A 16560-nucleotide genomic window follows, 5' to 3' on the forward strand; every position below is an offset into this window, starting at 1 on the left:
GGACAGGGCCCTGTGCAGATATATTTGCATCGGGTACATGCCGGAGAGAGATGGGACGGGGGGCCCCTGATGGCCCAGTGCTTGAGCAGGTGCAGGAAGAGTGTATGTGAGTGAGTGTGTGTGTACGCGCTCTCTCTGGGGAGAGCAGGCCCTAACACAGTAAACACAGGGACCTATTTAAAGCAGGCCTCACTCTGGCTCTACTGGCCTTCGTTTGCTATGTTTCCACAATACAACGCGGCCCTCCAGGGACCCTTCTCCCAACCCCCAGCCCGCCAGCCACACTGTACCAGCCCAACACCCCCCAGAGAGCGAGAGACAGAGAGGAAGAGAGGGAGAGAGAGACACACAGCACCCAATGCCCGCACACCCAGAGAGACAGGGAGCGAGGGAGAGAGGGGGATGATGAAAGAGAGCGTCATGGAAGGAAGGGAATTAGAAATCACACACATGCGCATCCACAACAAGCGCACAACCTCGGCAGCTGCTCACCAATGCCATCACCTGTTTCAGGCCAGGGCTTTGGGAGGTACACAAGTGCAGCTGGCACCATCGCTTTTATCGGTGATCGCTGAGAAAGCTGAATATTTTGACAATTGATGATTTATGAGGCTCTGCAAAGGCCAAAACCAGAAAAAAATGGACTGAAAAACTGAATAAAAAAATGTAAAAGCGTCCAAATACTTCTGGCAACCCAATCGCTGCTGTTTCACTCCTTCAAGAAGGTTTGAGAAGTAACTTAGTGTGATTGATTAATCATGACAGATCTACACACACTCAAACGGCACACATATCCACACACAGATATGAACATATGAACAGACACACACTCACACATACACATACACACACACACACACCTCCCCTTCACACATTAGAACTGTTTTCCTGTCGCTGCCTTGGGGAAATTAAAAATATATTATGGACCTCCAGAGGTTCATACAAGGAGATGGAGAGAAAAAAAGGGAGATAAATGAGAGAGAGAGAGTGAGAGAGAGCAAAAAAAAGAGAGAGAGAGAGAAAGAGAGATGGAGCTCTTGCCTGTGTCCTCTTTTCTAAACTGTCCACTGCATCACTGGGAGCAGGCCCTAGTGTAGCAAAGCGGAGGGTCATCATTCCTCCTCCTTTCCTTCTTTTTCTTCCCCTCTCTCATTCTTGCTCTCTCTCTCCTTCGCTTCCCTCGCTCCTCTCTTCCAGACCGAGGACTGAAAACAGAGTGCTGCTTCCCCGGGTGCACGGCTGGCTCAGGCTCAGCTCGCACTCCAGAGAAAAGCACACGCGTGTGCATGCACACACTGCAGGGCTACACAGATATGAATACTTTGTAGCTGATATTGTGATACTTAGTTAAATATATGATGATATAAATCTATAACCTTAAATTTTAACTGTATGTACAAATATCTGTGGACACCCTTTAAGAAGTTGCACAGTGCAGTGCACAGATGCCTGAGGTTTGAATAAGACAGGCTCCTCCAAAAACTTCTCTAACCAGATTTGATGCATCTGCAGCTGAAGTGATGCACATGAATCTAACATTGGACATTTTACGTAGTAATAAATGTGCGTCTGCGTCTCTCAGTTCTGTTCAAACAAAGATATCCAAATGTCCAGACTCAAGAAGACTAAAGGTATTCACATCTACGGGTTTCATGTTATACACTGTTAAACAATACAAAGAATGTAGGTGACAATACATGAGCATAAACCAGAGCACATCAGTTAAACAAGCCACCAATAAGCTTTATTGCTGTGTAAATATCAATATAGTAGCAGAACCTTAATATCAGATAATATTGCGTGCCTACCAATATATTGTTCAAGCACTTGTCCACACACTTACACAAACAAAGACACTTAACACAGAGCTTTTCTTTCCCACATCCTTTCCTACGGTGGAGCAGCAACAGTGTAATATGCGCTGGGCTTGACAAAATGAGCCATTAAGGAGGTCATAAATAGGCCCAGCTCAGCGCCCCCCGCTGCCAAATAAAACTCCGGCCCCATAGCTTCCATTCTTCCATTCCAATACACAGGTGATCCAAGAGCCACAATGAGGAGTGAGGTCACCCCGACTCGCCCAGTGAGGGAGAGGCAGGCGAAAACCCGGGGCTCCGATTGGCGCGCCAGGCGCCCTGCCGAGCCAGCCAATAGGAGAGGGAGGAAGTGAATAAAATAATTCAATTCAGATCCATTACAGCCCCTACTGGCCTCCACATGGGGATATGAGCTGCCTTTTTCCACCATGAATCATAGTCGGGGACACGCACGGACAGGGTGCTTGTGTATGTGTGTTTGTGTGTGTGCACGGGTCTTCTACTGTACTGCATGTCAAAGAAGATTTGTGAATCATTTGTTGTTTGTTGACAGAGCAAAGTAGAGCGTCTTAAGCTATTGTTTTCATGTCTGCATGTGTGTGTGTGTGCGCGCGCGCAACTTTTAAATGTCCAACTTTTAACAGTGATGGCACCATTAACCCCTGCTATTTCTTTAAAACAAAAAGACAACTGTCAGGCCATCTCTCTCTCTCTCTCTCTCTCTCTCAAACACACACACACGCACTCACTCTCTCTCTCTGTCTCTCTCAAACACACACACACACTCATTTTCTTTCTCTCTCTCTCTCTCTCTCTCTCTCTCTCTCACGCAGAGTCTCTAGTGTCAGACCTGGCTCGCTTTCTGCTTTTTCTCCTTCCCTTCTCTTCCCCTCTGGGCCTGGGAGGGACGGTTGTTTTTCTGTCTCAGGGAGCACAGAGAGAGAAAGAGAGAAAGAGAGAGAGAGAGAGAGAGAGAGAGAGAGATAGTGTGTTAGAGTGGGCGAGGAAGGGGGGTGAGGAGGGGGGTGCACCTCCGGTCCTCTCCACCAGCGGGACAGGCCAAAGGGGCCTCACACAGGTCCTCTGGGGCACGCAGGCAGGGGGTGGCGTGCAAAGGGGAAGGTGGGGGTGCTGGAGGAAACAGAGCGGGACAGCAGGGCCGCTAACCCCCCCACCCTCACCCTATACGCTAGTCACCCCACCACTGCTCTTTCCAAACTCAACACACATTTTCCAGAGAGCAGAAAGAGAGAGAGAGAGGGAAAAGGGGGGGCACGGGGAGGTGGGGGGGTTGAGCGAGAACTGAATTTAATACCAGGAAAAGCCTGCCAGTGTCCTTGTCGACATCATCTCCCAGGGAATAAAGGGAAGGAAGGTTTTTTTATCTTTTTAAATAAGAAATGGCGAGCGGCCCCCCTGAGCCCCGGCACAGCAGCACAAACAAACACAGGAGAGCGGGAACACGAGCGGGGGAAGGGAAAGGAGAAACAGAAAGAGAAAGAGAGAGAGAGAGAAAGAGAGGGACCAAGGGAGAGAGAAAGAAGCAGGAAGATGAGGGAATCGAGTGAGGAGAGCACGGATGTGGAACTCGAGGAGATGGTGAACGTCAGTGTGCATGTGGAAGGCCTATAGCGGAAAGAGCAACAGAATACCCCTAATGTGATCCAGATAACGATACAGGAGTTACGATTTGATACAATGGTATATTGCAAGACAGTAAGCAAGATTCTAGGCTTTTTGCAGCAGCAGCGGCATCAGGCCCACATTCCCCTGCTAGCACTGCTACATAACATAGATTGGCAGGAGGGGGTGCCAATAAACGCCAAGTTCAAAAATATTTTTATAATATACTCAAAAATACATACTTTTACTTTGTTTACTACCTCTAAACAAACTGTCTGTTTTCCAGCTGAAAGATAATAGATGTACAGGGCCAGGACAGCAATGTTAGAGGAGGCAACTATCATTTGTTTGTTTACCACATGTAATCTACTATGGCTTTCTGTGCTCTCAATATGGCTTTAAGTACTGTCAAAATACTGTTTGGTGCTTTGAGCACCTGCGTGCTGTAACACAATGCCTGGCACCAGTGTGCGATGGGCCTTATATCACTATTGCCAATGTTGTTTTATTGGCAATAGTGATATAAAGTTACTATTGCCATCATCGTTAGCTAGTTTAATATTAGGGCTGAACTGAATACTCAACAATCAAAAACGCAGAGCCAAATATAGCAAAAAAAATACTTTCAGTGTTCGGCAGAATACGTGAAAAGAGTAAAAAATTGATACCAAACAATGATTAATTTATTTTAAATCATATTGTGCTTCACTGGTATGTCTCCTCTGATGTTAAAAATGTTTAGTGTTTTATACATGTATGCAATGGTGAGAAAAGAAGAAAGAAAGAAAGAAAGAAAGAAAGAAAGAAAGAAAGAAAGAAAGAAAGAAAGAAAGAAAGAAGATACTACAAACCTGCATTTTTTTCATTTAGGTGTATCCCTTTTCAATCTACCCTTCTCTGTTCCCCCTCTCTTTCTTAGTAAAAAACATTAGACATTGAACCACATTGAGGAGTCACTTAGAAAAGTTACACCACCATGCTGGACTGCTGTGGTGGTGCTGCAGCAGCCAACCAAAAGCAAGCAGCTTGGAAACAATGGCATTTAAACACACACACACACAGATTTATCTCATACTTGTGAGATATGTGAGGCACTTACAAAAACAACAGTGATAAAAACTCTGAACTTAACTTTGAATTTCAGAGCTATGGGGACAAAAACAAGCTGAAGAAAGAGAGAAACAGAAAGAGGAGGAGGAGGAAGAGAAGGCAGAGAGGAAGAGTGGAGGGTAGGAAGGGGTGGTTTTGCAAGAGCCTAGGGACTCCCCTTCCTGCTGGATCTCACACACGCAGCACTTTGCAGCCACCCAGGACCACAGTCAGCACCCCCCCCCCAGCACTCCCTCAGGGTCGCTTAGGAGAGGCCCCACGTCATCCTCCCACCCCCACGGGCCTCTCTTTCCTACTCTCCTCTCCCTGCTGAGCTCACCATCTCACACACACACACACACACACAACCACTGCATCTCAGAAAACACACTCTCTCCTCGACTTTAAAAACACCATGTTTTTGGTCTGGGTGGGTTTTCGAATACAGAATACCAATCAATGCTGCTGAATGAAGTTAACCTTGTAATCATGATGCAACAATAACATAGCCTCTGCCTTCAACACTGTAGTTCTAGAGATAATAGATAATAGAAGTCTAAAATGTCTAGTTGCTGTGGTGGTCTTTAGCCTAAATGCTGTGGGGGTCTTCAGTGTAGAACCTGTGATCAGGGTGTACTCATGTCCTGCTAGTTTTGTCCTAAGGCCAAGTTAACCGACTCATGGTTCATTAGGACTGAGTATAAACACTGTGAATCAGGATCGAATTGATTTGGGAAAACAAAGTTCCAATTTGATTCTATTTGATTCAATATTGAATCATTTAGGGATATTTTAGTTACAATGTCCACCATCTGCCTCTGACCTGTGATTGGTGGATTTGTGTGTTCATCTATGTTTTGTGTGAAACTGCGGAGTCTCGGGTCTAGGACCAGCAGACTGCGAGACAGCCCCATCCATCAGGCTGTGAGGATGCTGAACTCTCTTCCTGCTCTACCCCCCATCCCAATCCTGACCCCACACCCTCCCACCAACACAGTACTGAAACTCTGCACTAGAACACACACAGTACTGTAACTTTTGTAAAAGGACCTGCACTACACACCCAATACCTGCACTACTGTTACGCTGCACTGTCATACACACTTTAATTCCCCAAGAACTGGGAACTTTAAGAACTTTACCAGCCTTAAGCTAGATACAACATTTGCACTACTGTTATACGGGTTCTATTTATATTGTCACTTGATCTTAATCACCATTAATATTGCACTATTATCTTCTGTCTCACAAATGTCTATTGTGTTTTTGTTGTATTGTACATATAGTGTCTCCCACTCATTTAGATTATATTTTTATTTCTTTTTATTTCTATTTATATATCTATTTCACCCCCACCACTACTGCACCTTGTTTTTGTCTCATGTATGTCTATTTGTGTCCCTGCTGCTGTATTGTACACATAGTGTCTCCCCTTTTTCTTTATTATCCATTATCTGTACTTGCTGTAAAATTGGGAAGGAGAGTAACGTAATTTCAATTCTATGTATGTCCTGTATGTCATATGCAGCATTGACAATAAAACTACTTGACTTGACTTGAAACTGACCAATTAACACTCAGGATCTGATTACAGTATTGTAGAGTTGTATAATGACTTTATTCAAATGCAGCCTTCCAATGTAGTAAGCCAAACTTTCCATTGGTCGCACAATTCCACCAATTACAGAAGACAAGCATAAAATGCACACACAAATTCCCCAGTTAGACATGGCAAGAGGTAGAAGATGAGTTTCTGGAACTGTGCAATAGTATAGCAAAGATAATAATAAGAGAAACACAAAAAAATATTGAATTTGATGCACTGGTGTGTTTGTCAACCACCATCTAAATACAATAATGCATATATAACAAATCCATTTATCCAGCCACCCAATCCATCTTTACAAATTCTTCCTGGTCTGGGTTGCGGCAGGTCTGGAATCCCCCCAGGCAGGAAAACCCCTGGACAGGGTGCCAGTCAGGGTGATGCTAAGCAATTTAGCTTAGCAAACTCATCTACCATGTGTTTTGGGAAAACCGGTGGGAGGAAACTGGAAATACGAGGGGAAATCCATGCAGACGAGGAGAGAATACACCTCTTCTAACATCTCCTCACAGATAGTGACCAGAAAGAGAATAAAAACCACAAAAAAAATCATAAAATGTTCTATTAAGCTATAGCCGTAAAGGAAATGTTATGAAAGAATATAAGTACTTATTTTGTGAGCACAACATAGACATAAGTCAACTGGTCAATCTGATTAGCTGGTTCAACAACTACTAGCAGTCCACATGAGCAGGCTCTCATGAGCATATGCTTCTCCTCACAAGTATATTGCAGTAGAAGAAATAACTGAATACACAGTATATGATATAAAACACACAATAACTTATATAACTTATACAGTGAAATAAGAGTGTTATAAAAGCTCTGGCTGACCCTATACATTGCTCTGTAAGAGCAGGCATGGGCTCATGGGACTCCTAAAAAGAATATATACAGTGACACGCTGTCAGCACGATCCAAACTGCAGCAGAAAACACTGCAGTGTGTTTTGAAAGCGTTCCATTTTGTCGTGGGGATAAAGATAGAAAAGTAACATGTGCAGCTTCAGACAGAGGCACAATTCAAATCAGGCTGCTGAGACTTTGCCAAGAGGATTGCTCACTGCCTGCGAGGCGAGCCAAGTGCAGAGGAACTCATAAGTCATCAACGTATACGTCCGAACTCCAAACTCCCCGCGAAAAAGCCTTCAGACAGGAAGCCTCCGCTGCATCGTGCACCTGGCCACTGTCCTCTTGTGCCTTATGAAAATCTCCCTTCCTCACTTACTCTCGCACTCTTTTTCTCTCTCCACTTAGCTCTCCATCTCTCTCTCTCTCTGTTGCTCCCTCCCTCGGAGCAAGGGGCTACAGGCCATGTGGAATTGATATTAGAGATTGAGCTGCTGAGGGGAGTCCGATGGAAGAGCAGTGGAGTCACTGAAGAAACATATTGAAGGTGTTGTGTGTGTGTGTGTGTGTGTGGAAGATGGTTGGATGGGACCATGCTAGTTGTGTGTGTGTGTGTGTGTAGTGCACAGGGGGTGGGCATACCTGCTGCAGTAGTGGAGTCCCAGCTACCTGTGAATTCAGCTGAATCTGCCTCTTCCACCGCTAAACCAGAAAGAAAGAGAAAGAGAGATTTTAGACATTAGATAAACATATTTGAATTAAATAAAGCCCAATCATATGACACATTTCCAAAGCACCTCAGATATGCTGAATAACAAAAAAATGCACATTCATATCTCAAATAAATCGAGAATCGTTAAGAAACCATTAAAAAATAAGAGTCTGCAAACATCATCCCTCCACGTCAAATAACCCGAAGCATCTGGAGCTATTGTGGCCAAAACACTCCCATAAAAAGATTATTTAAATTTGTCTGCAAGCTTATTATCTAAAAAACAAAGATCTCTATAGGTATTTTTTAGGTCACAAATCAAAAAAAAATTACAGGCAAAAAAAATTGTAGAAAGCATAGTGTAGTTTTACGCTTTTGATTTTTTTGTAATGTTTCCCAACAAGAATAAATAAAGGAATGTTCAGAAGAGAAAAGGTCACACAAACCAACTGAAAGAATGATGGCACCATAGCAACACCTTACCAACCAATACCTTTATCACAGCAACACTGCTGAGCAGAAATTTCTAGTTTTTTTTTTTAAGATCTGCAGACAAATACTGAATTCTTGTTCCTGGAACAACCTGTAATAGTTTAGTTTCGAATCCATAAGAACCAAAGCTATGTTTATAATAGAGAAAAGGGGAAGATTATGTAAATCAGTATTGTTCAAAAAACATTAGTAGCTCCTTTATGTTTAAGATGATAAGGGCTTTTAAGGAACTTCTCTGATTATTTTTTTCTTATATATTTTATTTGCACATTTAGCTTCAAAGCTTCACTGCACATTTTATTCTGTACCAAAATTGGATAAAAACACATAACATTTTAATTTTTACACCAGTTGTGACTTTCCATTATTTAATCATCACCTATCTTTAGACATAACTCAACTTCCTTGCAGTTTCTTTCATTTAAAAAGATCCGTTTTAGAATAGCTCCAAAATCAGAACTGCTTCAAGAAGCCGTCACATAGTATGGGAAATTGGCGAATTTCAAACAACACCCAAGCCTATTTGTAGCTGAGCCGCACATTTTATTATAAGGTGTTTGTAACTGAAGCAGCGCATATTTCCACACGCACTGTTGAACAGCATTGTTTTCAGCAAAGCACCATGTTAATGATGCCGTATAATGCATCTATCATGTGTTAAATCTGATTGCTGGATGTACATCAAAGGCTTTATTGAGTGCCTACGTGTATGTGTGTGTATCTGTGGCTGTGTGGGGGTGTGTTTTTTTCCCTTTGTTTCCCCCTCTGTACTAATTTCGGAGGTGCAAAAAACAGGTAAGAGCGGCGGGGAGATGAGAGGAGAGGAGGAATGTGATGATGAAGGCTTTCCTGGGCATAGCAGGGGGAAGGAAGCCCCACTGGCACACAAACAGGATACGGCAGTGCTCAGGACACAATGAGCACTACAGCTCGCACCCCCTCCCCTCCTGAAAACCCCCTACAGCCTCTCAGCACTTCACACTTACCAAAACACATATGTACGAAGACGTATGTATACGCAGCTTAGAAAGGAAAACAGGTCATAACTCAGTGCACTTTTTTGTATTAGTACCATATACAGGCCTGTTATTTAAAACAGGGGGTATAGGGAAATATTGATATATCGAAATACCAAGATATTCTGTTTTGGAATACTGTATTAATTTTTAAAAAGATAGAATTAATTTTAAATAAATGGCTTACATCCAAATATATTTTAAACCAAATGTACTGCTATATCAGTTTTCAGATCATACTGTTATGACTGGATGAACAGTAAACTCAAATATGATGTATATGAGGGAGTGTTTCAATATTATAAGATTTTCTTTCCTAAATGAAAATGTGTCGTTTTGCCTACAGTATCGCAATATATAGCCGCACATCAAATCGTAACCCTGTTTTGTGATACACATTGTATCGCTAGGTTATTGCCAATACACTGCCTTACTCAAAACACCAGTCTACTAGCAGTCACGGTTAAATTACAGATAATCACAACTGAATCCAAACCTCTTCTGATTAACAACTAAACGCAACAGGCCTGCAGTTTAAGGGTTAAACCATTAACAGCAGGCTTAATGCTGAAGCCATTTCTACACTAGCGCAACCAGAACACTGAAGCAAAAATCTGTGCTTCAGCACACAAACTCCGAGGACGACGTCCACTTCTTTGAGGATTACGGGCAAGAGCAGAGGAGATGACTATCACTAATGAGCTTCACATGGGGTGAAGATACTCATTAAGAGATCAAACTAGCTACTAGAAGGGAAGATTAGAGTTAAAGAGGGGCTTGTATGAAAGAGGCAGAGGAAAAAGAGAGCAAACGAAAGAAAGAGAGAGAGATAGAAAGACAGAGACAGTGAGAGATATTGACTTTTGACGCCCCTTTATTGAACCTCCAAAAAAGGTTGTCCTATGTTAAAATTAATATACACAACCCCCTGCCTGTGACACGGCGTACATTCACAGCTTTTTAATAACAGTAAAAAAAAGAGGGAGAGAGGGGAGGAGAAAGACAAATGGAAAGGAAAGAGAGAAATACAGAGAGACTAAACTACTCAAGAAGTTAAGTGCTTGATTGTTATCACGCAAAAACATAAGAAAATACATTTGTTTGAGACTATGTACCCTTTACTGCCCACTAGGGGTGGAACAATATATCGATATTGCTATATATTGTATTGTTTTGATTGCATTGTATCATATTGATGTTGAAATTACTGCTTTATCAATCTATCATCTGTTAATTAAAAAAAATAGGCTTAACTGACAGTGAAGAATACTGATTGTTAAATTATTTGAAACTAAAACCAATAAATATATGCTTATTTAAGAGTATTTTATACTCTTTAGTTACAAAGATTATGCAAAGTATCATAGAGAACTGTCTCGCGATATATGTACAATCCCAAGATCACAGTATCGTGATATCATCACAATTATGGGCAATTTAAAAGAAAATATCTTAAGGACTGCTGCATTAAGACAGTGATATACTGTCAACTTTACAGGTGCTATAACTTGTAATATTGTTAATAACTGTTGTTAATTCTAAAACACTAACTGAAACATATTAAGACCCTTTTAACTAAATTGAAATGAGAAAGAAATACAGAGAGTGATGGAGAAGATGCTTCCATTTTTCTTGAAATAATAATGGTAAAGACAGAGGACAGAAAGAAAAGACTCTGCTTTTCAGCTTTGGTTAAAGGGTAAAGGAAGTTGTGGTCAGATAGGCTCCTGCTGGCGCTGGACAACACTGTAGACACTTAAACCACTTCCTGCTCTGATTTTGAAGTGGGGGTGAAGGTGGGGGTGGGGTAAACGGCACTGTCTCACTGCCAGCCGTACCACATTCCTTCCACATTATCAGAGCCTTAATTACACACAGACACCAGGCCTCTCTCTCTCCCTCACACACACACAGGGTGTAGAGAGTGTGTGTTCTGGGCTCCTTGGTGTAATGATGTCTCCCAGTCTGCACTCAGCGGGGCGGTCAGTGTGAACTTGGCTCCAGCACCTCCTCCAGCTTCATATTCCACAGCAGAGCCAATGCTAACAGGTTTCTGTGTGTTTGCTCTGAAAGGGCTGCTGGCCATCGCAAGCACCGGACGCCAGGCTGTTTCTGCCCAAAAATAACAGCGGGCCTTGCCTCCTCGAAGCAGCACACACCAGCCCCCGACTCCTGCTACCCTCATTTAAACTCTTCCCTGTGCATCACACCTTTCTTCCTTTTCCTCCTAAACTTTGCTTTTTCCATTCTTTCTCATTTTTTTTATGTGCAAATAAGCACAATTTTCAAAATCTCTGTGCTGATCATACGAGAACAACATACATACAGCTCTGGAAAAAAAAAAAACAAGACAACACTTAAAAATGATGAGTTTCTTTGATTTTACCAAATTGAAAACCTCTGGAATACAATCAAAAGGAAGATGGATGATGAAGTTATCCAAAAGCAGTGTGTAAGACTTGTGGAGGAGAACATGCCAAGGTGCATGAAAACTGTGATTAAAAACCAGGGTTATTGCACCAAATATTCATTTCTGAACTCTTAAAACTTTATGAATATGAATTATATGAATATGAACAATCTTTGCATTATTTGAAGTCATTTTTTTGTTATTTCAGCCATTTCTCATGTTCTGCAAATAAATGCTCTAAATTACAATATTTTTATTTGGAATTTGGAAGAAATGTTGTCTGTAGTTTATAGAAAAAACAAAATATTTTACCCAAACATATATCTATAAATAGCAAAATCAGAGAAACTGATTCAGAAACTGAAATGGCCTCTTAATTTTTTTTCCAGAGTTGTATATGGGTGCCATGGCTGTGATACAGTCAGTGTAATTATGAGGAGTAAATTGTATAATCAGTGATGGTGCTAGAACTTGCATTCCACTTTGCAAAAATTCAAAAATCCAACTGTTAAGCATGGGGGTGGTTGGATCAAGCTTTAGGTTTGTGAAAACATTTCACTTAGATTTAAGGTTAGATTAAATTAAACCCAGCAAAATCTGGATGCAAACATCTTACCAACCGTAATAAAGAAAGCAAAAGATGACGAAAGATTCTCCTGCAGGGTAATCGTTGTAACGCAGAATGGACTACCTCAAGAGATTAAAGTTTTTTTTTTACAGTCCCCTGACTGAAACATAATCACAGATCTGCAGTACATGCAATTATGTCTATTTATGTCCATATATTGTTTGATAAGTAGATAAAATAATTATTGTTACAAATGGATTTCTAAACATTTGCATGTCACTGTTATTGAGTTGATTTCTAAGGAACATGGCCGATTATTTCTCGTAGATGATTTGTTTCAATTAGAAAATGATCAAAGCACAATCTGAACCAGTGAGTCCAAACTTGTGCATGGAACTGTATAAACAAACCGGAATAATATAATGGAACCATTAGTGAGTCCATGTTGACACCTGCTGCACCCAGACAGCTCCCTGTACATCCTGTACTTCACAAATAAAATATTCAGACTCTGTTCTGTTGCTGATGGCAGCGCTATGTTCTGGATTCACAGGTCATTTGGCGTTTGTGGCTGCACGCTGCTGTAAATGCAGTGTGTGCGAGCACGCCAGTAAGTGATGTTCATACAATACTCCCAGAAAACATCACAGTCCATATTTCTCTAACTCCTCTGCTGGCCTGGCTTGGCTGCTCAGACGCCTTGCTGTACTATTTTTCGGGAAAGGCACCATGCTGGCTTTTCTGGTTAGATCTCGCTCTCTTGTTCTCTGCTGTGCTGGGTTGGGCCTGCCTCCCCCCGGCTTTGTGGTATGCTCCCTTTAGTCTGTAAAATCTTGGACTGTGGGATACACACACAAAGACATACACACATACACACACACAGCTACTGCTGCAAAACTAGGCTACAATAGCCCAAATGTTAAAAATACACACAAACACACTCTTCTCTCAATATTATCATATTGTACTTAAACACTGTTAGTATATATTAGAGATGCATAATACTTCAAAATATATAATTTTCCAATAATATTGCTATACTTTTAATGGATCCAGTAAATCCCTTAAGGAACTAATGCCTCAAATATGTACAGAAACAATTTTAGAACATCAGAGGTTGTTCAGAACGCCAGCAAACACAAAAGCATAGCACAGAACTGCACAGTAGACAGCCTCTGAAATAAAGAGCAGCAGAGATATTCCACTCAACAAAGCAACAGCATTTCTATATTTATTAGAGATCACATTCCAATACATATTACTTTGTATTTGTCTGTCTGGCACATAAAAACAAAAGCAACGACTTGTATGCATGCAACAGTACACTCAGCTCATGGCACAACATGACACTCAAAACATTTAGCACTGGGAAACCCTCAGGGCCTTGTAGGCCAACAGATGAGAACTAATGATTTCCAGGAATTATAAACAAAGGGATGTTTGTATTTGTAGTTTATATGTATTGAATAAAATCATGCTTGTATTTAAATACTAAATACTACGCTATTTTAATTTAGCATTTATGTTAATTTTTTTTATTATTTATCTTGAGCTGTGTATCGGAAATAACTTGGTACGGTATGGACTGTGTTGTAATTACATTGCAAAAAAGAGTGCCCATTTGAACATTGTATTTTTGACAGTATTGCAAAACATTTCCAGATTTCTGTAAGGCTCCTTTTTGACAGGCTGCAGAATAATCAGATATCAGGCTGCAGAAAAGGCTATGTTAATTTATGATGAACATGCTGCATGATTTAGAACAAGCTGGTAGAACCTAAACGATAACACAGGATGTTTTAGGAGTCCAGACCATTACGTCTGCATATAATAACATGATAGAACACCATAAGGGAGGGCTTAGAGTTCAGGTGACCTCTGCTTTGTGCAAGACCCACCTCTGAGAAGCTGAGATTTGGTGTGAACATGGTGTAGGTATGTGAACAAGGTAGGGACTGGATTTACAGGATGTTAAATTGGGAGGAAGAAGTGGGGCATAAGGCATGTTTCTCTCCTTAAAAATTCTGTTAACGCATAACTCCACTTAATGTAATGGGAAGGGTTATGATAATAGCGGCTTTTTGTGTTCAAACACCAAGAAACTGCATTAAAGTATTGCAATGCATACTGTATATCAGGAAACTGTCTTTAGATAGCACAAAAATGTCCTTGCCATGTTTCCCACCTCTAATTTTAAAATATAGCTGATATTGTGGAGATAATCACCACAAACATTCTGTGGACTTGTACTTACTCACAGATTGGCATTGGTGATTTCCGTTAGTCAGTGCAACACATCCAAGCGGACCGATCCCCGAAACACACTGTCTAATTCAGCTGAAGTATTCTACTCTCCCCTGAAAGTCACTTCAGCCTAAATCTTGTCTAACAAGCTGGACGCTAAATTCCGGAAGACACATCTTCCTAGTGGAAGAGAAAAACGCTAAATTACCCCCAATCAGAGCGCCACTCATCCCCCATTTACCGCTTCATTAGAAGAGGGATATTGGAGTGTAGTCAGGCAGAGAGAGAGAGGGAGAGAGTGGGAGTGTGGAGGAGGTAGGGGGTTACACTAGACAAATGCCCTGCATCTCACGCACACACGCACACACACACACACACACACACACACACACACACATACACACACACACTCTCACGGCTCTGTTCACCTGCAGGCTACACACCAGCACCACACAGTTGGGCCCACCTCCCTGACTAAAAACAATGCAGCCAGCGGCACAAGCAGACCCAGGCCTCCTACACACTGCTAACACTGGACTCCGGGCCAAGCGAGACGTGCACCAGCACGCACACACACACACACACACACACACACACACACACACACACACACACAAAAAAGCACTTAAGATTCACTGTCGTCTCTATGAACAGACTGATAATATTCAAGCCAGTATTTATACTGTGGGCCTAGGGCTGTATGATAAATGATATTTTTATCATTATCGCAATATACGTTTTCATGTTAAACACATCGCACATTAATAGAGCTGCAATAACACTGTAAAAAACAGCAAACTCATTCTGCATTACCCGTGTGCTGCAACAGAGGGACCTATTCACATTGCAAACTGTGATCACATTCACATGACATAACAAGGCTGGAGGCAGAGTGAGGCATAGGTCCACAACTACGCTTACACTCCAAACTACTTCTTAGTCTGGGGAAAAATGAGTGAAGCCAAGCACCGAAAAAAAAAAAATTGAGGAGCTTAAAAACTATAAAAAAAAAAATATTGCATTTTATACTAATATCAAGATATCCAACAAGGTTATTGCACACAACACATTTTTTCACTCATATTGTGCATTCCTATTTTAGAGCATAAATCTAAATATGCTTTAGTTACCCCAAGTACAGATTTCCTCATCAAGCCATATTAATAACAGGCCATCACATTTCGCTTAGTGACCTCAAGCTAATATGCACACACAGGCACAGAGGTGGGGCTATAGGGATGGGCCATCCAGATGTGAAGTGCTGCACTATAGATATCTCCCAAAGCGGAAGCTCGCTATCTATCGCAAGCCTCTTTCTCTCCTTCTTCTACAAAAAAAAAGAGAAAAAGAACAGAAAGACTCTGCGGAGCATATCCAGACCTCACACTATGATCTCCAGCAAGCAACTAAGAAGCCCTGCTCAGAGAGAGAGACAGAGGGAAACAAATGAAGAGAAGAAAAAAAAACATCATTAGAAAGAGATAAAAAAAAAAATGCTATTCTAATAAGAGCGTTTTCCTCATCTTCCTGTGGGGAATCGCTCTCCTTCATTAGCGGAGGAGATATATTTATATATTTCTCATATTTATTCCTCACAATGTCCCATGTGTACAAAGCACTGCTAATGTGAACTATGATGCCAGCTTGAGGGGGGATGGGCTCAGACCAGAGGGAGCGAGTGAGAGATAGAGAGCGGAGGAGACACAAAGTAAAAGAATGGACGTCTATGGAGACGGAGCCACAGGTGAGGTCGGACAGGCCAAGGCCAGATTCATCTAATCAGCGAGAGACATTTATTAGCTATAATTAACAATCTAAAGATAGGACTGACATATTGTGTAATGTTTACTAGAAAGTGGGGCTTTAACACTGCAGCTTATATCAATTCTCCTGATGTTAATTTGCATTTGTTAAAGGAACAGTTCTGCTAAAAATCAGATTAACTGACCCTAGTTGCAGTCCATCAAATTTAAAAGGGTGGATCAAATCCTATTTGGTATGAACTGCATTTTTTTTTTTTTAACAGGAAACACTAAGCTAACATTGCTAATGTTAGCTTGAGTTTGAGTGTAAATATTTAGCAAACACCATTTTCTATATATATTTGCCAAAAAAGGACAGAAAAGCTATTAAAA

At 41.4% G+C, this 16560-nt stretch overlaps 1 protein-coding gene across 3 annotated transcripts in view; it reads right to left on the minus strand.

Annotated features, from left to right (window-relative positions):
* znf423 (zinc finger protein 423) overlaps positions 1-16560 on the minus strand; it is a 209821-nt gene that overhangs the window by 148881 nt on the left and 44380 nt on the right. For all 3 annotated transcript variants that reach the window (XM_049483701.1, XM_049483700.1, XM_049483702.1), the window contains exon 3: positions 7626-7685. In XM_049483701.1, the coding sequence (XP_049339658.1) occupies positions 7626-7685 (60 nt within the window). The remainder of the gene's footprint in view (positions 1-7625; positions 7686-16560) is intronic.

The sequence above is a fragment of the Astyanax mexicanus genome, chromosome 9 (assembly GCF_023375975.1).
Source record: "Astyanax mexicanus isolate ESR-SI-001 chromosome 9, AstMex3_surface, whole genome shotgun sequence".
NCBI classification, from domain to species: Eukaryota; Metazoa; Chordata; class Actinopteri; order Characiformes; family Acestrorhamphidae; genus Astyanax; species Astyanax mexicanus.